Source organism: Geotrypetes seraphini, chromosome 10, assembly GCF_902459505.1.
Source record: "Geotrypetes seraphini chromosome 10, aGeoSer1.1, whole genome shotgun sequence".
NCBI classification, from domain to species: domain Eukaryota; kingdom Metazoa; phylum Chordata; class Amphibia; order Gymnophiona; family Dermophiidae; genus Geotrypetes; species Geotrypetes seraphini.
In genome coordinates this window covers 36,865,692-36,889,173 of record NC_047093.1, presented here as the reverse complement: position 1 = coordinate 36,889,173, position 23,482 = coordinate 36,865,692, and the positions used below count along the sequence as shown (strand labels likewise).

Sequence of the window (23,482 nt, the reverse complement as noted above, 5' to 3'; positions counted from 1 at the left end):
AAACCTGTGGCATGGAACGCTGAGTAAGTGTAGCATTTTCTTTAGGGTCAGGTGTGAGGTACACCGGTGTCCCTTTTCTACATAGACTGACTCTGCTAGATCTTCATCCAGGTTATAGATAAAACTTCATATCTGGTTCTATTATCCCGTCTGACCTTTCTGTCAGAAAAGGTACATTGTGGGAACAGGTTAGTTCTGCCAAGTTTCTCAGCTGTAAATCCAGGCAAAGGCTGGAAGATATTTAGGCCCCGATGCTCTAAACTTACTGTGCCTTTAATGCTCATTGCTAATCCAGTTCTAACCGGTTTAGTATACAAGAATTGTAGCTTCCGCTACACATAATGGCTCTGCGCGGTCTTTTCCGTGCCCCGTATTAGTCTCTGAGTGGAAATGTAGTGCAACAAGCTCTGGGTGATGCCCAGATATTACTGGGTTTGAGAATTTGTGGAACATCCATAGGTAAAAGTACCTACCTATGCAGCTTTGAAATTTTGCCTCATTAAAATGCTCTTGCAATAAAAACAAAACAAAACTGAAAGACCAGTTATATGGGGTTGAAAGAAACATTTTAATTTTTATCCTTCATACCTGCAGGTAACCTATGGCTCCTTTGATTATACATCTCTGCTGTACCTCTCAGACTATACTACTGATTTTGGTGGGGGGCAGTTTGTGTTTATGGATGAAGATGCCAACAAGACCATAGAACCAAGAGCAGGTAAATTTCCGTTTCATTTTAAACTGAGGTTTTGTATTTAATGACTCGCATAAAAGTTGTCCTTACTCGGTGTTTATTCCTACCTACCTTAAATTGTCTTCAATAATTACAGTAGTTCACAGCTTTCCATTTTATTATTTATTTGTGAAGTCAGAAGGACGGGGTATAACTTTTTTTTTTAAAAGTCGCCTTTATGCATCCTGTCTAACGCAACTAAGGGCTCCTTTTACGAAGGTGCGCTAGTATTTTTAGCGCACGCTCGCTGAAAAACTACCGCCTTCTCAAGAGGAGGCGGTAGAGGCTAGGGCACGCGGCATTTTAGCGCGCTGTAACCAGACAGACTTCGTGCCTGCCCTGGTTCCAGATAGGGTTCCTATTAAGACTCCCGGTAAAACCCAGAAAGGAGTGTCTAAAGGTTGTCCTAGGAAGAATCTGGCTGATCCTCAGCCTGACCTCCAGAGGGAGTTGGAATATCCTGAAAGTCCCCTAGACCAGCAATATTCAGGTCACCAAAGGAGGAGCTCTAGAGCTGCTTTGAGGACTGCTGAATCAGCCAGGTTAGGGTGTGGCCCAAACAGTATAAAACCTGTAGCTCAGTTCAAAGCAGGAAGCAGGTTAGGGAGAAGGTTGGGACCTTTGCTCCCTGTGAGTCTCCTTGGGCCAGGCAGAAGCGAACCAGTCTCACCCATGGAGGTACAAGAAGCTGGAGATATTCTTGAAGAAACCGTGCCTGACCTGGAACTCCCAATGGAGACTGACCTCTTGCCAGAGGAAATGAGCTTGGCTGAGGAAGCCATGGAAGTTGGTTTGTCCACCAGCTGTACCTGTTAACTGAAAGGAGCAGTGAAGAAACTGTGAGTGCATTTTTTTTTCAGCTTTCTTTATTGGAGAGACTGTTTGGAACAAAGCTGAACCTTTAAGGACTTGTTAGTTTTCTTTACTGTTCTGCATTTTTGTTTTTTCTTGTTAAGAAGCTGAGGGTGCCTGAACTGAGGGAGAGGTTTGCTATAATCTGGGAGGGAAATTTTGAAGCTATTATATGCTGAAAAATAAAGCAAACCTGAGGCACTCTCCTTTTCCTGGCAGTGCAATTTCAGGGCTGCCAGAGGCTTCCTTTTGAAGCACTAACAATAGGGTATCCAGTGCCTTAAACCCTGTTGTGTTTTGTTGTTTGTAATGAACTAAATGCCCTGCTTAGGAGCAGGCTAAATTGAATGCTAAGGGAAGCACAAAACCCAGTGGGGTGAAAAAAAAAAATATATATATTTTTTTTGTAGTTTATGTTTGGACTGTTCATTATTCTGCTGTTTGAATTTGAACTGAAGACCTTCTACTCACCTGTTGCTGGTAGTGCTACTAATAATCCTGACTTTACTACCTAAAAGAAAATAAATCCTGAGTTTTGATTTACTTCTTTTCCTGAGGAATTGTGATTTATTTTTGGTTTTACTCTTGGTGTCAGTCCATGCCTGCAGGGTGACTCCAGGCCGGGTCACACGCAGGTGTTGTTGTGTGTGTAACCACTGTGAGGTGCTGTGGAGGCTCGTTCAGGCCACAGACCCGGTTACACATATTTGGTATCAGGAGTGGGATTGTGCACCTCCTGCAGGCGACACCAAGGTACTGCAATTTTTGAAAAAAAAAAAAAATAAAAAAAATATAAAGTTTTCTTTTGGTGCCATTTTGAACTTGTGCTGGAAAGGCATATTTGACTATCCTTTATTTTTGTAATTGGACTATTGATCTAGTGACCAATTGTTTGTTTGAAAAATCCTAATTTTTGTTGGAGTACTTTATTGGAGGAGGTTCCTGTTACCTATTCGGAGGAGGAGTTTCCCACCGGAAGGCGGAAGCAGGAATAAAGCCGGCGGCATATCCGGTGGAGGAGTGCGGCGAGGAGTCAGTTGGAGTTCGAAGGTGGTGTGAACAGATCGTAGTTCTCGACCCGAGTTCCAGTTCGGGACCCGAATTTCAGAGGGGCAAGCCGTGCGGAGAACGACTGGAGGCCAAGGAGGCCTAAACACCAAAGGCGCAGACTCACCAGTGCTATCGGTAAGAGTACCTAGACTGGGGGGGTCTGGTAAAGGGGAGGAACACGCTTACCAAGCGGCCACACTTGGGTTCCTTTTCTTTTTGTTTGCCTTTCAGGTCCGGATTATGGAGCAGGCCCAGATCCTAGCCACACTAGCCGGCGAGCGCCAGCGCCAGTGTGATGATGTGAAATCCATTCTGAAGTCAAGCGAGGAACGCTGGCAGGCGAATCAGGAAGCAATGATGCGGCAACATGGGGAACTGATTTCCACAATGCAGGACCAGGCCAAAGCATTTTCACAAATTCTTCAAAAGACTGCTATACATCCTGCAGGACAGACATTACCAGCTGTATCTGTTCCAGCACCGGTAGGACCTAATCCTTTATTGCATTTAAACTTATGCAAGATAGCACCTGGGGATGCACCGGACGATTTTCTTAATTCTTTTGAAAGAATTGCTGTGGCTGCTGGATGGCCTCCAGAGCAGTGGGTGTACCGGTTGTTGCCCTGCCTGGCCGGGGAGACTCTAGCGGCATTCCAGACCCTAGGGCCCGAGCTTGCCAATAGCTACCCTGTAGTAAAAGCCCATATATTGGATTTCTTAGGCTTCACCACAGAACACTACAGACAAAAGTTCAGGGCAACCACAATGCTTCATACAGAACGGCCTAAAGCGTTGCTTCAGCGTATTACCAAACTGGCTGAAAAATGGCTGCAGCCAGTTCTGAATGATGCCAGGGCCTTATTCACCGAAATAGTGAGGGAACAACTATTAGAAGCTGTACCTAAGAACATCAGGTCCTGGATTAAGAGACAGAACTGCAAAACCTTAGGACAAGTTCTGGAAGTGGCTGAAGCATTTATAGATGCCCAAGAACCTTCAGGAGAGAATATGAGTCCCTTAGCTGACCACACACCTAGATCGAACCCACGGGAGTTAGGTAAAGGTTGGGGTAAGAAACTGCAGGTTAAGGATCCCTGTGGCCCAAGCCATAAACCCAACACTCAGGGTGGGGACAGAAGGTGTTACAAGTGTGGAAAACCGGGACACACACAACAGTTTTGTAGGGCCTCTAACCCCGAAGTTAAAACCAAGGTTCAAAATAAGCAGGCCCCGGTTTCCAAGGAGAAGGAACCGACTGGCCATCAGAGTATGTTAGGTTCAAAGGCTCCTGGAAACGGGGGTGAGGTTAAATACCTTATTGATGTATCAGTAGGGGGCCAGGTGGTGAAGGCTTTGGTGGATACAGGGGCAGATCAGTCCATGACGGCTGTTCCATTCTGGAAAAGGATCTTTCCTGGGGAAAAAGAGTCATTTGGGGCTGGCAAAGTGGTGATCAAATGCATACACGGAGAAAGTGCTCGCTATACTCTTAGGCCAACTATCCTCCTACATAGGGACCGTGTCTACAAGGTTCCGATGGCCTTGATTCCCGGGGTTCCCTATGAAATAGTTTTGGGGCAGGATTGGGCCGGGTTAGAGGACTGTTTGCAAACTAAGCAGGGGTTGGTAAACACCCGTTCTCAAGGAAGGCCTAGCCCGGAGCCTGAGACCCCGTTGGGAAAAGTTTTTCCCTTTAAAAAGGGAGTGATTAGACCAGCGGCGCAGACACAGGCTAGGGCCTCCAGAGCAAAAAAAAGAAGACAGCAACAACAGAGGGCACAGAATCTTAGACAAACTGAGCAAAGGAAAGAATTTCCCAGTCTCCCGCAGGAGATTAGCAATACCTTTCCCACATTTGCCCAAGAACAGAAGGCTGATCCTTCATTGAGGGAACTGTGGCTTCAGGCTACAGGACCCCAATCGGCTGGATCAGGCTTGAGAGTTATACGTGGCCTCCTTTATAAAGAAAGAGCTGACACTACAGACCAGGACGAAGGAGGGGAACAGTTGGTAGTTCCCAAGGGATTTAGGAAGCCCATCTTACAAACGGCCCATGACTCACCCCTAGCAGGGCATAAAGGGATTCAGGCCACGCAGGTACAGGTACAGCGAAGGTTCTACTGGCCTGGGTGGAGGCAAGAAATTGAGGATTTTTGTAAATCCTGTCCCACCTGCCAAAGGCTGGCTTTGAGCAAACCCGCACGGGCGCCTCTTGTCCCTATACCTGTGGTGGAAGAACCTCTCTCGCGGTTAGCCATGGACATTGTAGGACCATTGGAAAAGACCCCTAGGGGGTACCAATTCATTTTTGTGGTGCTGGATGTGGCCACCAGATTTCCTTGGGCTTTTCCTTTGCGGAAGACCACCTCGGGGGTATTAATGAAGGAACTTATGGGGTTATTCTCTACTATAGGTTTTCCGAGGGAAGTCCTTTCGGATCGGGGAAGCAATTTCTTGTCCAGGGAGATGGAGGAATTCTGGAAAGGACTCGGGGTGAGGCATATCCGAACCTCTGCCTATCACCCTCAGGCCAATGGCTTAGTCGAGAGGTTTAATCAATCTCTAAAGCATATGTTAAAGAAGGGATTAGAAGACAATTTGAGAGATTGGGACCTGTTCATTCCCTTTGTGTTATTTGCTGCTAGGGAGAAAGTACAGGACTCTCTGGGGGTTAGTCCCTTTGAATTATTATATGGGCGGTCTCCCAGGGGCCTTCTAGATGTGATTAAGGAGGGTTGGGACCCCCCGAAGAGACAGGAACAAATATTATTTCTTACCTGTCTCAGTTAAAGAAAAGGCTGGCGCAAGTGTCTAAATTGGGACGGGAAAACCTCGAGTGGGCTCAGAAGAAGCAAAAAGTCTATTATGACCGGGGAGCTAAAGAACGCCAATTCTCGGTAGGGGACAGGGTATTAATATTGGTGCCCTCAGACCCTCATAAATTTCTAGCCCATTGGAAAGGTCCCGCCACGATCATGGGGAAAGCAGGTCCAGTGAGTTATAGAGTTAAGGAGGAGCAGGGCCGGGTACAAACGTATCACGTCAACCTTCTAAAGGCCTGGAAGGATAGGGAAGCCTTAGCTCTTATAGCTCAGCGCTGCCAAGAGGACGATCTAGGACCCCAGATAGCGGACTTGGCGCAGACTGAAAAGGTGAATGTAGGGAAAGAGTTGTCTGAATCACAGTCTCGTCAAGTACAGACACTCGTTGGCCAATTCTCTGATGTATTTTCATCGGTCCCGGGACGTACTAAGGGGGTTACACACGACATCATTACCAGTCCTGGTAAAATAGTCCGAGTGAGGCCTTATCGCCTCTCGGAGGAGAAGAAGAAGTTGGTCTGCGAACTAGTCCAAGAAATGCTCTCCCTAGGGGTTATTGAGCCTTCACAAAGCCCCTGGTGCAGCCCCATAGTGATCGTTCCAAAGGCAGATGGATCTCCTAGGTTTTGCATCGATTTTAGACAGGTCAACGAGGTGTCACAATTCGATGCTTTTCCCATGCCAAGAGTAGACGAATTACTTGATAAATTAGGTCAGGCACAGTATCTTTCCACTATCGACCTGACTAAAGGGTATTGGCAGATTCCGTTGACCCATAGTGCTAAACCCAAAACTGCCTTTAGCACCCCGTATGGGCTATACCAATTCACCCGCATGCCGTTCGGACTGCATGGTGCAGCTGCGACTTGTCAGCGGGCAGTAAATGAAGTCTTAAGGGGTCACCATGCTTACGCTGAGGCCTACCTGGATGATGTGGTAATATACTCATCTTCGTGGCAATCTCATGTAGAGCATGTTGGAGCAGTGTTGGAAGCTTTAAGGAAGGCAGGCTTCACTGTTAACCCGAAAAAGTGTTTTCTGGGCCAGCGAGAGGTCAGGTACTTGGGATACACAGTGGGCCGCGGACAGGTAAAACCTTTGATAGATAAGGTAAAGTGTATCCAGGAGTATCCTCGTCCTGGCACAAAAAAACAATTGCGAGGGTTTTTAGGCCTATTGGGGTATTATAGGAGATTTATACCTAGCTTTGCCACTAGGGCCACCCCTCTTACCAATATGTTAAGAAAAGACGTTCCGGATGCGTTGCACTGGGAGGAGGAAGGGGTGAAAGCGTTTATGGATTTGAGGGATAGTCTGTGTAAACAGCCGGTGTTGGCAGCTATTGATTTCAGCAAGCCCCTTGTCCTTCAGACAGACACATCTGGATGTGGATTGGGAGCGGTACTCAGCCAGGAGAGTCAGGGCATAGAGCACCCTGTCCTATATCTGAGCCGTAAGTTACATCCCAACGAGAGAAATTATGCAGTGGTAGAACTAGAGTGCTTAGCTGCAAAGTGGGCCATGCAGACACTTGAACACTATCTAGGAGAAAAGCACTTTACGTTAGTAACTGACCATGCAGCTCTTAAATGGTTAGGTACCATGCGGAACAACAACGCTCGCCTTACTCGCTGGTACTTAACCTTACAAACTTTCAGATTCTCTGTGGTTCATCGCCCAGGGAGTCTGAATACTAATGTTGATGCTTTGTCACGCATCCCTGAAAATTCGAGTAGACCCCATGCTTATAGGGATAAGCATCATTTAAGGGAGGGGGTATGTAACCAGACAGACTTCGTGCCTGCCCTGGTTCCAGATAGGGTTCCTATTAAGACTCCCGGTAAAACCCAGAAAGGAGTGTCTAAAGGTTGTCCTAGGAAGAATCTGGCTGATCCTCAGCCTGACCTCCAGAGGGAGTTGGAATATCCTGAAAGTCCCCTAGACCAGCAATATTCAGGTCACCAAAGGAGAAGCTCTAGAGCTGCTTTGAGGACTGCTGAATCAGCCAGGTTAGGGTGTGGCCCAAACAGTATAAAACCTGTAGCTCAGTTCAAAGCAGGAAGCAGGTTAGGGAGAAGGTTGGGACCTTTGCTCCCTGTGAGTCTCCTTGGGCCAGGCAGAAGCGAACCAGTCTCACCCATGGAGGTACAAGAAGCTGGAGATATTCTTGAAGAAACCGTGCCTGACCTGGAACTCCCAATGGAGACTGACCTCTTGCCAGAGGAAATGAGCTTGGCTGAGGAAGCCATGGAAGTTGGTTTGTCCACCAGCTGTACCTGTTAACTGAAAGGAGCAGTGAAGAAACTGTGAGTGCATTTTTTTTTCAGCTTTCTTTATTGGAGAGACTGTTTGGAACAAAGCTGAACCTTTAAGGACTTGTTAGTTTTCTTTACTGTTCTGCATTTTTGTTTTTTCTTGTTAAGAAGCTGAGGGTGCCTGAACTGAGGGAGAGGTTTGCTATAATCTGGGAGGGAAATTTTGAAGCTATTATATGCTGAAAAATAAAGCAAACCTGAGGCACTCTCCTTTTCCTGGCAGTGCAATTTCAGGGCTGCCAGAGGCTTCCTTTTGAAGCACTAACAATAGGGTATCCAGTGCCTTAAACCCTGTTGTGTTTTGTTGTTTGTAATGAACTAAATGCCCTGCTTAGGAGCAGGCTAAATTGAATGCTAAGGGAAGCACAAAACCCAGTGGGGTGAAAAAAAAAAAATATATATATTTTTTTTGTAGTTTATGTTTGGACTGTTCATTATTCTGCTGTTTGAATTTGAACTGAAGACCTTCTACTCACCTGTTGCTGGTAGTGCTACTAATAATCCTGACTTTACTACCTAAAAGAAAATAAATCCTGAGTTTTGATTTACTTCTTTTCCTGAGGAATTGTGATTTATTTTTGGTTTTACTCTTGGTGTCAGTCCATGCCTGCAGGGTGACTCCAGGCCGGGTCACACGCAGGTGTTGTTGTGTGTGTAACCACTGTGAGGTGCTGTGGAGGCTCGTTCAGGCCACAGACCCGGTTACAGCGCGCTATTCCGTGCTTTAAGGCCCTAAACGTACCTTCGTAAAAGGAGCCCTAAATGCTATCTCTTAAGGAGTATGGACTATTAGTTTGGAGATAAATTTTCTAATTGCCCACTATAGTGAAAAATGCATGTGCAATTTTGACTAATGGATTTTCAAAGTGAAAGGATGTGCAGACGTTGTCTTTTGAAACTTACCCCAGGAGATCTTTACATGCACCTTATAACCTGCTGTGTGGCTTGCATAAATCTTATTAGGTAAAATACAGAGATAAACGTTTGAAAATCCAAAAGTGTGCATGTACAAAGTTATAACCTTGTCTCGAGCCCTTGGAAACACTTCATCCTATGCATAAAGTTAACGCACATAGCTTTACCCCTCAGGGTTGGCAGTATATAAGAACATAAGAATTGCCATATTGGGACAGACCAAAGGTCCATCAAGCCCAGTATCCTTATTTCTAGCAGTGGCCAACCCAGGGCCCAAGTACCTGGCAGAAACCCAACATTCCAGAGCTGAGATTGTGATGTCATAAAGCCTCATTCCACCAATGCCTAAGAGCCAACCTCATGGCTTGATTGTCCTATTCTTGGCTCTCATAACAACATAAGAATTGCCATATTGGGACAGACCAAAGGTCCATCAAGCCCAGTATCCTTGTTTCTAGCAGTGGCCAACCCAGGGCCCAAGTACCTGGCAGAAACCCAACATTCCAGAGCTGAGATTGTGATGTCATAAAGCCTCATTCCACCAATGCCTAAGAGCCAACCTCATGGCTTGATTGTCCTATTCTTGGCTCTCATAACAACATAAGAATTGCCATATTGGGACAGACCAAAGGTCCATCAAGCCCAGTATCCTTGTTTCTAGCAGTGGCCAACCCAGGGCCCAAGTACCTGGCAGAAACCCAACATTCCAGAGCTGAGATTGTGATGTCATAAAGCCTCATTCCACCAATGCCTAAGAGCCAACCTCATGGCTTGATTGTCCTATTCTTGGCTCTCATAACAACATAAGAATTGCCATACTGGGACAGATCAAAGGTCCATCAAGCCAGTATCCGTTTCCAACTTGCAAAAGTGGCTTTGAAAATTACCCTGTTCATGTGTTTGTGCAATACTTCATATATTTAATATACACTGTACAAATGAGATAATGCATAACAGTATAATGAATAGGATTGTTATGACATTGGGATGCTAGCAATGATTTTTTTTGTTTCTTATTAGGTTTTTAATGTTTGTAGCTTTTATTATTATGTCTGTACATTTTGTAAACCACTTCAAGCTCTGAGATAGTACGGTGCATAAATTTTGTAAAACAGTCAACCAGTTAGTCAATGAGTCCACTGGTCTGTCAGTCTTCAGTCAACCAATATAGAGGGGACATAGATGGTGGACATAGAGAGAGAGAGAGAGAAGAAATATGAAAAAGACAGAGACCCTGGAAAGAGAGTTAAGAAAAAGCAGAAGAGACACTTGGACAAAAGCAATGCTGAGAAAACAAAGGCATACAAATGTATTTGTTTCAAAATCTGTTAATTGTGATGTGCCAGCTTTGGGAAATGTTTCTCTATCTTGCATTTTGGTTTCTATTACTATGACAGATTTTCTATATAGTACTCCCCTGAAATTCGCAGGGGTTCCGTTCCAGGAACCTCTGCGAATTTCAAAAAACTGCAAATGCGGTTTTTCGCCTGTCAAAAGGCAGGGGAGGCAGAAGAGGGAAGCTGGAGCGCCGGCGGATGAAGAAAATCACTCGCGGTCTGCTCCGACCGCCCCTTCCTGTAGGAAAGTTGGACTACACCAATCAAGAGCTGCTTTGACCGTGAATCAGGAGCTGCTTTGACCGCGAATGAGTGAGTCCGTGATTTGCAAACCGCAAATTCACGGGGCAACACTGTATAGGACTGAAATGTGCTTCTAGCAGGGTTTGTTTTATTTATTTAATTCATTTTCCATCCTGTTTTTCCCAGGGAGTTCAGAAAGGGTTACAGATTAAACTTACATAAAATACAGTTAACAAGTTACACTATGACAGTTACAGAACAATTTTTGCAATACAGTACTCCCCCCAATATTCATGGGGGTTCCATTCCAGGAACCCCCGCGAATGCTGAAAAACCACAAATATGGTTTTTAGTGGGGGAGACAGGAGAGGGCAGCCGGAGAGGTAGGAGAGAGCAGCTGGAGCGCCGACGAGTGAAGGAAATCACTCACAGTATGCTCTGACCGCCTCTTCCTGCACTAAAATTGGGCTTCACCAATCAGGAGCTGCGTGTCAAAACAGCTACTGATTGGTGAGGCCCGACTTTAGTGTAGGAAGAGGCAGTCGGAGCATACCGCGAGTGATTTCCTTCACTCGCCAGTGCTCCGGCTGCTCTTTCCTGCCTCTCCGGCTGCCCAATCATTCGCGGTCGGAAAATGCCGCAAATGACTGGGACCGCGAATCGCTGACCGTGAATGACCGGGGGGAGCACGGTACAAGGTTGTGTCCTAATTCTATACATACTAGGGGTCTAATACTAATCAACATAAAATAGAGTTCAGAGGTTAAAGTTTGCCATAGTTATCCTCAACAGTGTAAGTTTTTTTTCCAATATTAGTTTTCTATCCTAACTAGACACACATTAGGGATCTAATACCAATATGCCAGTTACAGTGGAAGATGTTTCAATACCAGGTTTTTTTTTTTTTTTTTTACGTGACACATATTGGGATCTAGTACCAATATACGTTTCTTTGTACTCCATTGGTTTACTAGAGCTCTGAAAGGATTTCTGTTCCTTGTCCCCCGTCCCCATTACCTTGGGAGACATGGGGCTCCTTTTACAAAGGTGCACTAGTGTTTTTAGTGCACGCATCGGATTAGGTCGTGCTACTCGAAAAACTACCGCCTGCTCAAGAGGAGGCGGTAGTGGCTAACGTGCCTTTGTAAAAGGAGCCCATGGTGTTATGGGAGGCTCATCTTAATTTTTCCTTCCGGGGCCCACTCTGACTTAGCTACACCACTGCACAGAGCAGCCTTCCCTTCCTTTGGCAACAAGAAATGCATTGATAAATGTCCCTTCCTGCCACAAAATCTCCCAGCTCGAATTGCAAGACTGGTCCTGCAGTGGCCTCCTGCTATCTGAGTGGGGAGACGGCTTGTTGGTGCTAGGGTCAAGGTCTGTTGGGGTGGAGGCCAAAGGTGACTGGGTGGAATTGGGCAGAGCTGGGGGGCATGGCTTAAATCTCCCTTTCAAAGTTGAAGCCCTACTTGGCAACTCCGTAATCACAGAAAACTTTTTAACATTCAGCAAAATAAAAATATCTTAAGTTTCTTTCTGTAGCAAAGAAGCTGAACTCGTTCTGACCTTAACTTTCCCAGCAAAATGTTCCGTAAGCAAAGGAAGTACAACTGAATCCTCAGCCCAAACAAAGCAAACCCCAAATAATTATTTTGTTCTAGTGTCCTTGCACAATACAACTTGTTCTAGAACAGTTATGTGTACCAGCTGTTGAGACATCGGAGGCTGAACCTTTGAAGTGGAGACCTTCATGATCTCACAGGCAGATATTACTAGCGGTAGAAGTTTTTCTGAAAAGTTACGATGCCAGGCAACATTCTTTGGAAAAGGGAGGGGGGGTGAAGGGTGAGAGTAAATATTTTTTTATATAGCTTTTTTTTTTCTTTTCCCAAGCTTTTGTTCTCTCACATCCTAATTTTTTACTATTGCCTGGAAGCTGCTCCCTTTCCCCTAGAAACTTCAGCTCTTCATAGTCTGTCTCCAGGATGCTGCTTGCTTCCAGTCCTGTCTGCTGATTCTCTTTTCCAGTTTTTCCATCCCAGCCTGGGGTTGCAGCTGTTCCTCCCTGTAGCAGCATTTGTATTCTGGCATCACATTTCCTCACCCTAGTTCCTTACCCAATTCCAGACTTCGTTCCTTTCATCTAGCTGCCCCCTATGCCTGGAATAAATTACCTGAGTTAGTCTGCCAAGCTCCTTTCCTTACCATGTTTATGTTTAAATATGTTTATTGGAAATATGAGGGTCATTTCATAAATAATGCACACTATTTTTTTTTTATTTTTTTTTTTAATTTACATGTTTTTTTGGGTTTTTTTTTTTTTTCAAGTATTTCTTTACAGTCCTTCAATATAGTCTCCCTGCTTTGCAATGATCGAATCCCAACGTCTAGGAATCGTCATTATTCCATTCAAGACACCGTTTATGTTCAGTTGCTGAATGGCTTGGGCATAGGCGGAAAAAAGCTCTTCCAGAGATGCAAAATAATGTCCACGCATAAGTTGTTTCAACTTTGGAAAAAGGTCGAAGTCTGGTGGACTCGTATCTGGATTGTAGGAGCATGAGGTAACACCTCCCAGCCGTATTTGTGTAGTTTTTCAATGACGGGTGGAGAGCTCCATCTTCCCCACGGTCAAAACAATTTTGACGAGCTCAATCAAAAGTCAAACAAATGATGATTTTTGCTTATGATCATGAAGGCATCATCATCACAGACAAAGTTCCATGTGGAAGAAGTGTCACAGGAGTGTATTATTGTAATTTTTTTTGCAAAAAATGCACAGAAAAATGCGCAAAACCTGAGCTCAGTTGCTCTTGGCTGGGCCACTCATTCTTCACGACAACGCTCGCCCGCACATAGGGAATGTCATCATTGAAAAATTATGCAAATACGGCTGGGAGGTGTTACCTTATGCTTCCTACAGTCCAGACATGAGTCCACCAGACTTTCACCTTTTTCCAAAAAGTTGAAACCTATGCGTGGACATCATTTTGCACCTCTGGAAGAGCTTTTTTCCGCCAGTACCCTAGCCATTCAGCAACTGAACAAAAACGGTGTCTTGGATGGAATAATGAAGATTCACAGACGTTGGGACTCGATCATTGTAAAGCAGGGAGACTATATTGAAGGACTGTAAAGAAATACTTGAAAAAAAATAAAACATGTAAATTAAAAAAAAATAGTGTGCATTATTTATGAAATGACCCTCGTATATCAAATGCTTACAAAAGCATCAGAAGAACAATGGAATAAAAACAGAAATCCCCATCCAGTCCCTTCTTATCCCCCCACCATAAGATCATCCAGAACTTTCCCAAAGAATAAATGTCCCTTAAATGGTAATTTACTCAAGGTCACCTTGGAAGAGGAATCCCCCATCCACTGTCTGATCCATAGCATCCTGTGGGCGGAAATGGAATAAGCAGACATTTCGCTTATGACTCTGAAAAGGTCATACAGAGGATCAGCTACGTAATTCACTCCAGGCATTGGAAACTGGTGATCCTTTCTGACAATTGTCTCTGAATTGCAGTGCAACTTGGAGTACCAAGCCCGGGCAACAAAGATGCTGCCGCAGCTGCTCTTAAAAGCGAGACTGCAACCTCAAAGAACAAAATCCAGCCTGCGGTCCTGGGCATCCTTTAATACCACACCTCCTTCACTGGGAATGGAGGTATGCTTGATAACCTGCACCACCAGTGAATCCACTTTCGGTGGGACAAAGAGCTGTTAAATTCAGCATCCATCGGATAGAGCTTTGCCATGGCTTTGGCCACCCAAAGGGGCCCCTCTGGGTTCTCCCAGTGGGTCTTGAGCATTTTGGTAATGTCTTGATGAGAGGGATAACAAGTAGTCTGTGCCTTTGTGCTGCTCATAAGCGAGCACTGTGTAGCAGAGGACTGCAAAGTCTCTATTTTTCATTCCTGAAGGAATTCCATAATGACCTTGAAAAGCACTGAAGGTTTAAACAGCCTGCATACAGTCTGGTCCTCTCTGCGATCAGGAGCCTTCACCCGGTCTGGATCCAGCTCCACTAGAGATCAAGCAGCATCTCCTGTTACAGAGGACTCTGAATGGGAGAATAAAGGCATTGAAATAGAGCACACTTTGTCCCACTCTTCCTCAGACTGAATTTCCCCATCTTGCACATGACACTGTTGCTGGGGAATAATGCTCTTTTTTTTTTTTTTTTTTGGGGGGGGGGAACCTTCAGTACCAGAATGGCCACACTGGGTCCAAAACTAGTGATTTGGGGATTTTAGAGGTGGGGGAACCTAACTAACTCTGGAACCCCAAAAATTTGATTTTAAGAACCCCCCCCACTCCCCAATTTTATTTGTCAGGCTGTCAGCCTGTTACTCACTGTGCAACGCAGTGTGCTGGGAGCTGCAAGTGCTGAAGCTGCATACAGTTTTCAGGGAGAACTTCTGCCACAACAAGCCTGGAATTCAGACTGCTTGTGTCTTTGACCTGTCTCTCAGCCATATGAATTGGCCAGCAACCTGAACCCCCACTGGTCCTTTCGCACGCAAATGGGAGGAGGAAAGCAGTCGGCCCCAATCCTGGAAAATCCACCATGAAGCCACTCAGCCTTTGCTAAAGCCCACTGCGGACAAACCTGGGGTGAGCCTTACTCCAAAGGGAATGATACCAGAGCCCCCGAGCTTTTAGTGCAGGCTGTACAAGTGGGTGCTTTGCAAAGTAGTCTGCCCCTTGGAAGCAGACCCTCGATCTTAGAGTCTGCGCTCTCTCGCAGTCACAGCTGTCCCATGTATTGTATGCAAATTTATTTCATGCATATTCAATAAGGGTATCCTGAAACCCAGAGTGGCCAAGCAATCCTCAAGAATGAGTTAAAGAAACACTGGGTTAGAAAATCACTTCCTACTGGGCCTCTGTTGTCTGTCTTACCTTTTAAAAGATCCGCTATGGTATGTTCAAGCTTCTAGCCCATTTTGGATCGGCAGGCCTTGAAGGTGGAGGGACTATGCTTCCCTCCTGCTTCCAATGGAAAAAGGTACCGGGGGTATGGGGTTTCAGGGGAGCTTCCAATGGCAGGAGTGAGCATCTCTCCTGCCTTTTCTTTTTGTGGAAGGGGGAAGGGGGAGAGTAGGAGATAATTTTTATAGGTGGCTCTGCACGGGGCAGGAATGTAGGACGATCGTTACTGCCCCGCTTCACTGCTAGACCACCAGGTAAGGTGTGGAGGGAGGCGGGAGGGAGGTGGGGCAGGGGTCAGAGTCAGCCCGGAAAGTTATTTGTGCTTTTCGATATTCGAGGGCCGGCTCTGCCCCTAACCCCCGCGAATATTAAGGGGGAAGTGTACTGTTGTAGTCTGTTTTCCCTCGCTGACTGGCAGAAGTGTGATTGTGACACTAGAGCATCTGATGTTTGCTTAAAATGTGAAACTGATGATCTTGATGAAGCCTTTTATTTAAGTTTTATATTCAACCAGTCTTGATGTACATGGTGCATTATCGCTCGATTAGCAACGATTTATCAGCACACAGTATTTTGTTTTGCAAAATTGCAATTCTGTACTTGTGGTTTATAGCAGTACTGGACCCCGGAAGAAGGTCTCTTGTGACTGAAACACGGCCTGTGTTAGGTCTGTACCACAATCCATTTACTGTGTATTTTTTATTTTTTTTTTGGGGGGGGGTTTAACTGCACCATGTACATCAAGACTAGTTTAATATAAAACTGAAATAAAAGATTTCATCAAGATCATCAGATCCACAGTTGTTGTCCTTGTTTTTGCTCTCCTGCTTTTTGTGTGGAACCTTTTGGTGGACTCTGTTTGTTCTCTGGTTTGCTTAAAATGTGGCGTGTGTTCATATCTGCAGTATTTCATACAGAATTGTGTAAAGTACTATAACTTTCTATTCCTTACAAAAAAAAGAACAAATTGTGTTTTGATACCTTTTGTTAAGTTTGTACTTCTGCCTCAACAAGCCTGGAATTTGATAATTTACCTTCTGTTCCATTCTGTACTTGGGTTGGGAATCTTCTTTTGTGGTCTCTTATTCTTTAAGAGGATAGAAGCCTGTATGAATTAATTTAATTTCTCTGCTCTTGAGCAGCTGGATAGAACTTGTGATTCTGACATACAGATGATAGTGGGGGCGGCTTAGCAACTAAGACCTTAGAAGCATACGAAATGAGAAGGAAACGACTGCAGAATTCAAGCCACAGCAGCAGCGAAATGTCATTATTTATGTAAAAGAAAATGGTAGGGAAGCTTAGAATCTTTTGGCAACTTCATTATCGTTGCATCCACTTTCACCCATACCAGCACTGCACTAGAGAGTTGCGCGGGGACAGAAATCCCACCCGTCCCCGCCAAAGTCCCACCCGTCCCCGTGAGGACTCCCACCTGTCCCCACCCATCCCCGCGAGGAATCCCTCTGTCCCCACCCGTCCCCGCCAGGAATCCCCTCCGTCCCCGACCGTCCCTATAAACTACAGAAATAGTTATTTCATTTAATTATGCTACTGAATTAAAGGCTCTGGTAGAAACCCATTTAAAAATAAGCAAAAAGACTTTATTAATTTGTAAATATTAATTGGGAAGAATACATACTTTGTAAATGGGTTTCTACCAGAGCCTCTAATGTTTATAAATTTTTATCAACACAACTAATATACTACTTTATCCTGAAGCAAAAAAAAAAAAAAATAATAATTTTTTTCCTACCTTTGTTGCCTGGTTTCTGCTTTCCTCATGTTCTCATTCAATTCCTTCCATCCACTGTCTCTCTTCTCTCTGCGTCTTCCATTTGCTCTGTTACTGTGCCTCTCCCTTTCTCCCCCTCCCAAATTGGTCTGGCATCCATCTTCTTCCCTCCGCTCCCCCCATAGTCTGGCATCTCTGTCTTCTTCCCTGCCAGCGTCTTCTCCCCACTCTCTCTTCCCTATTTCCTGTCAGCATCCTTCTCCCCCCTCTGCCTTCCCCATGTCCTTTCAGCGTCCTTCTCCCCCCTCTGTCTTCCCCATGTCCTTTCAGCGTCCTTCTCCCCCCTCTGTCTTCCCCATGTCCTTTCAGCGTCCTTCTCCCCCCTCTGTCTTCCCCATGTCCTTTCAGCGTCCTTCTCCCCCCTCTGTCTTCCCCATGTCCTTTCAGCGTCCTTCTCCCCCCTCTGTCTTCCCCATGTCCTTTCAGCGTCCTTCTCCCCCCTCTGTCTTCCCCATGTCCTTTCAGCGTCCTTCTCCCCCCTCTGTCTTCCCCATGTCCTTTCAGCGTCCTTCTCCCCCTCTGTCTTCCCCATGTCCTTTCAGCGTCCTTCTCCCCCCTCTGTCTTCCCCATGTCCTTTCAGCGTCCTTCTCCCCCCTCTGACTTCCCCATGTCCTTTCAGCGTCCTTCTCCCCTTCTGTCTTCCCCATGTCCTTTCAGCGTCCTTCTCCCCCTTCTGTCTTCCCCATGTCCTTTCAGCGTCCTTCTCCCCCCCTGTCTTCCCCATGTCCTTTCAGCGTCCTTCTCCCCCCTCTGTCTTCCCCATGTCCTTTCAGCGTCCTTCTCCCCCCTCTGTCTTCCCCATGTCCTTTCAGCGTCCGTCTTCACCCCTTTGTCTTCAGCATCCTTCTCCCCCCTCCCGTCTTCCCCATGTCCTTTCAGCATCCTTCTCCACCCCTTTGTCTTCCCCAGTGCTTTCAGCAGCCTTCTCCCCCCTCAGTTTTACCCATTTCCTTTAAGCGTCTTTTCTTCTCCACTCCACCTTTCCTCCCTTTCTCCCTCCCTGCCCCTTACCTTTGTGGCGCTTCCCCACCTGACCGACAACAGAACAGGCCCGGTTGGACAAACCTCCCTGCCCTGTAGCCGCGAATCTAAATTACCTTCTTACAGCAGCTGGAGTATTGAAGCTGCTGTAAGAAGGTAATTTAGATTCGCGGCTACAGGGCAGGGAGGTTTGTCGGCCGGGCCTGTTGTCGGTCGGTCGGGGGAAGCGCCACAAAGGTAAGGGGACCTGATCGGCTGTGCACACTCCCCCCCATGGCTGCAACTGGGGCGGACCGTCCCCCCCCCCCTTTTGGTACGCCATTGCCTTCTCCCTACCTGCCCTGCTGCACTCAGCCGAACGGAAGTCTTCCCAATGTCAGCGCTGACGTCGGAGGAAGGGAGGGCTTTGCTTAAGCCCTCCCTCCGACGTCGGCGCTGACATCGGGAAGACTTACGTTCGGTTGTGTGCTGCGGCAGGGCAGGTAAGGAGAAGGAGACTATCCTCGAGTGCCATCCAACCCTGCAACCCTAGGGGGCATGTGAAACTGCCCCACGGGATCCCCATGACCCAAAGGGGGAACCCGAGGGATCCCCGCGGATCCCGCGAGATTCCCGTCGTCCCCGTTCCCGTGCAGCTCTCTACACTGCACATGCACCCGGTTACAAGAAGACTAGAATTATTTAGTTCTATCCTTTATTAAAAGGAGGATAACAGAATCATTACTGTAAATGAGCATTACGTTTTGAAGAGCAATTCTATAACTGGGCACCTGCATTGCTGGTCTCCTTGCATGGGGAAATGTACAGAATCCAATTTAAAAGGTAGCAAAAACTAATGCCCCAGTTGTATTTCAATTGTTACTAAGCCCAGGCAGTGGAAGGAACCTACAGAGATATGGAGTAAGTTCTCTGTGGAGTTTTTTTTTATGACAGTGATAAGATTGAAGGCACCTTGAAGCATTTGTATTTATTCTGCTACTTATGTTTGAGGCTTTTTTTTCTCCACATGTTTGTGATTGCGACATACTCTGTAGGTTCCTTCCACTGACTTGCTTGGTAACAATTGAAATATAAATGTACAGAATACCAGCACGTTCATGGGTAAGTGTACATTTACCCACGTAACTGGTAGCAGTACAATTAAGTGCTATTCTGTAATGGCATATGTAAGTGGTATAGGGTGTAATTGTGAGGGGGCATTCACATGGAATCGGCTGCCACTTACACATACAGCTTACAGAATACTGTAAGTTATGCACATCCTTGTCACATTAAGGCATCTACAGTTAAGCCAGGTCTATGGCTGGTGTAATTGCAGGCACTTAAATTTTAGGTGCACCTACAAAAGGTTATGTAGTATTTTATAATGGAACCTGAGCTCCCTCATGCAGTTGTAGAATAGGCCAGGTTGCTCGGTGTCAAACCTCGAGGGCCGCAACCCAGTTGGGTTTTCAGGATTTCCACAATGAATGTGCTTGAGATCTATTTGCATACAGTGGAGGCAGTGCATTTAAATAGATCTCGTGCATATTCATTTGGGAAAGCCTGAAAACCCGGCTGGGTTGCGGCTCTCAAGGACTGACATTGAACACCCCTGGAATAGGCTCTCACTGTGTAGTATCAGGGTGATTAAAAAGAGGTACACACTTATAGAATTGCCCCAATGGTGCCTGATGAAGTCCTTGGTCCCAGTGGGCAACGTTTAGATTTAATTGCCAGCTTTTTGCAAATGTGAGCTCAAAGTGAGTTTTATAAGCAGACAAACGCTTATTGGTGGGCTGTGTTTTCATGAATTAACGTTTTGCATCATGTGTGATTGGCCCATGTGGTATTTTGAAGCAGAGATGTGCTGTTAAGTCACGTGGGATAAATGTAAATAGGAGAGAGTGACATGGGGACAAAATTTGTCCCTGTCTCCATCAAATTTCAAGTTTATTTCATATTTGATAAAATCGCTTTTTTCAAAGATTACAAAGTGATGTACAATAAATAATTTTCAAATAAGAGGGACATACAATATAGGGATAGACAGACGTGCCCTTCTTGGGGAAATCAGGGAAGAACTACAATTTGATATAGGAAAAAGAACAAATAAGGATAGAACAATATGAATTATATTATACTAGTCTTTAAGCCCGTTACATTAACGGGTGCTAGAATAGATGTGTGTGTGTTTCTGTCTTTCGCTCTCTATCTCTCTCCTTGGCCACTTTCTGTCTGTCTTTCTTTCTCTCTCGTTCCTTGGCTGCTTTCTTTCTATATGTCTGTCTTTCTTTCTCTCTCTCTTTCTTCGGCTGTTAACCAACACCCCTTGCCTGCTTCCCCTGTCCAGCAGCAGCCTTTCTCCCTTCATTTTACCTCCCCCCTATCCAGCAGCACCTCTTCCCTGCTCCCCCTGTCTAGCAGTAGACCTTCTCCCTTCTTTTTATTTCCCCCCTGTCCAGCAGCACCCCTTCCCTGCTCCCCCTGTCCAGTAGCAGCCCTTCTCCCTTCGTTTTACCTTCCCCCTATCCAGCAGCAGCCCTTCTCCCTTCATTTTCCCTCCCCCCTGTCCAGCAACACCCCTTCCCTGCTCCCCCTGTCCAGCAGTAGGCCTTCTCCCTTCCTTTTACCTCTCCACCTGTCCAGCAGCACCCTTTACCTGATCCTCCTGTCCAGTAGTACCCCTTCTCCTTTCCCTTCTCCCCCTGTCCAGCATCTACTAGCCCAGGCAGCCTCGGGGCTTTTGCTAGGCCGGCCCACCCCGCATTATCGAAGTGGGCTGGCCTAGCAAATGCCCCATGGCTGCTGCATTTGCTGGTCCGGTGGTGAGAAGAGGCGTTCTGGCAGCGCAGGAATCAAACCGCCACCACCACTCAAATCGCTGCACGTGCTGCAAGTCGCCGCAAGCCGCCTCACGCGCCTCAAATCGAATTTGGCTTGGAAGCACACAGCACGGTGGCAGGGATCACGAAACCCTAAGTGCGCATGCACACTTAGGGTTTTATTATAGAGGATTAGATCAGTGCTTGCCTACTTCAATTGGGAACTCAGTTTAAGGGCCTCACTAATCAGTTAAAAGCGTCTCTATGATTAACCGCGGGAAACCCACCCCTGTGTCATTCTTTAAGGAGAGAGGGAAGAATTGGAGTATGAATGGGCACAGCAACTGATTCTCAAGCACTAAAGAATGACATGGGATGGTTTCTTGCAGATATCCATGGGGATGGGGACAAATTTTGTTCCCGTGTCATTTTCTAGACTCAGACTTGCTTGTTCCAGCCTTGCAATCATTTTCTGTTATAAGGCAAGCTGCCTGTTCCTTAGGATGTAATCAGGAATAAAATGGGAGGCAATTAGACCTTGACTGTTTTGTCAATTTAAAATTGCCTTCTGTCATTTGTTGTTCTATAACATATTTCATTTCCTATTCTTGCCAACATGGAGTTCATGAGAAAATCAGTGATTTTTATGTGCTTCTGTTGAAGGGACGTGACTTATTGAGTGTTTTTAAAGTAAAAGGTTACAATTTATTTTTATATTTCATTTTATAGCATTATCAATCTTATGTAGACATTAATGCTTACTCCCTACAGTTTGCGGAATATAATAAAGAGAAGCAAGAAAAAAAAAAAATCTTTGTTAAGTTAACTAGGCAGCCGTTACAAAGTTATTCAGAGTAGTGAGGACACAGAAGGATTGCGAAGACCTACAACGAGACATAGACACACTCGAAAAATGGGTTGCGAGATGGCAAATGAGGTTCAACATGGATAAGTGCAAGATGATGCATGTCGGTAACAAAAATCATATGCACGAATACAGGATGTCCGGTGCTATACTCGGAGAGAGCCCCCCAGGAAAGAGTCTTGGGAGTACTTGTAGACAAGTCAATGAAACGGTTCACACAACATGCGGAGGCGGTGAAAAGCCAAAGAGAATGCTAGGAATGATTAAGATGAGGATCACAAACGGATCTGAGAAGGTTATCATGCCGCTGTACCGGGCCATGGTACGTCCCCCCCCACCTGGAATACTGCGTCCAACAATGGTCGCCGTACACAAAAAAGGGTCCAGAGAAGAATACAGAAGTAGATTGCCGGGCCTTCTGCGCAGTATAAATTCGATGCTGTCACCGTTGTTGCATCAAACGTGATCCTTCACCTCCAGCACTGTCCATCTGCTGCTGCCCTGATGGGTAGTATGTCGTTAGTCTGACATCTCTGCTGAAACCTGTCCGCCTTGGGAGGTCCTGCTTGTAGTGAAACTACTGACGGCACCGCTTTCAGCTCCTCAGATGTGCATAAGCCCCAGTAACATGACACATCCATGTACCAAGACTGGAGAACTCCATGGTTAGGCCGCTAAATTTGCATCATGAATCTGATAATCAGCCTTTTAAAAAGTAACTGAAGGCTTTTTTTTCTTTAATTTTACTTTTTAGTTTCAAATAAACCATCTCCACAGTACGAACTAAGACCATCGGTGACAAATAACGATATTGAACCATATAATAAGGAGCTCATAATCAAAAGAGAAAAATGTCCAAAAAACGGCCTAAGTCGGCACTTGGATGAACATTTCTCAAAAACGTCCAAGCTCCGAAATTAAAATGGGTTTTGGACGTATTTCTAAACGACCTAGGCCTTCATAGTGCCGCTCAACGTCCAAAGCTAAACGGGGTGTTTCGGGAGGCGTGTCAAGGGTGGGAGTTGGGTGGAACGTGGACTGGCTTAGACTTAGTCATACAGCATGTATAACCGAAAGTTATACAGCCCAGGATCGATGGAACACATAACACAGACCCCCACACACTACCCCAGTGATCACCAATCCCCCCTTACCCCCATAAAAATTTTATTCACAACTTTAAATTTCAGCCTCCAGACCATCATCACTTGGCTGCCTGGCATAGGAAAGCCTAGTCATCCAGCCCAGAGGCAGCTTAAGTCATGTTGGGGGTGGGTTAGGGACCCATAGAGAGGAGGACCCATGCCCATAAGCCCCTGTAATCACTGCATTGATGCTTAAACATGTGCACTGCCCTATACACCACCAAAACCCTTTTTTACTGGCATATAAGTGGCTCCTGCAGCCATAAGAGCTATTGGGGTGGTAGATAAGTGGGTCTAGGGGATTCTGGAGGTGGTTTGGGGGGCTTACTATGACCTATAAGGGAGCTGTAGGGAGGAGAAGCCATGGCACCCTTTTTGTGAAGTTCACAGCAGTGCCCTGTAAGGTACCCCACTATTTAGGTGCTATGTTTGGATGTTCAATCCATCACTTTGCAGACCCCTCCCACGTCCAACAGGGCTTGTTCTAGGCGTTTTGGACTTGGATGGAAATGTAGTATAAAGATGGACGATTTAGCGGCTTGGATGATCAGATTGGCAGGACGTACAATTAGACGATTTTCAAAAGTAAAAAAAAGTTGGACGTCTCTTTTGAAAATGTGTCTTAGGCTCTTTTTAACTTTGGACGACTTGCGAGATGGACGTAAACTGACTTAGACGTCCCT

At 45.8% G+C, this 23,482-nt stretch overlaps 1 protein-coding gene across 1 annotated transcript in view; it reads left to right on the top strand.

The window, feature by feature from the left end:
• OGFOD3 (2-oxoglutarate and iron dependent oxygenase domain containing 3) overlaps window positions 1–23,482 on the top strand; it is a 145,102-nt gene that overhangs the window by 108,248 nt on the left and 13,372 nt on the right. Inside the window, exon 8 of the mRNA XM_033961526.1 lies at window positions 595–718. Within this exon, the coding sequence (XP_033817417.1) occupies window positions 595–718 (124 nt within the window). The remainder of the gene's footprint in view (window positions 1–594; window positions 719–23,482) is intronic.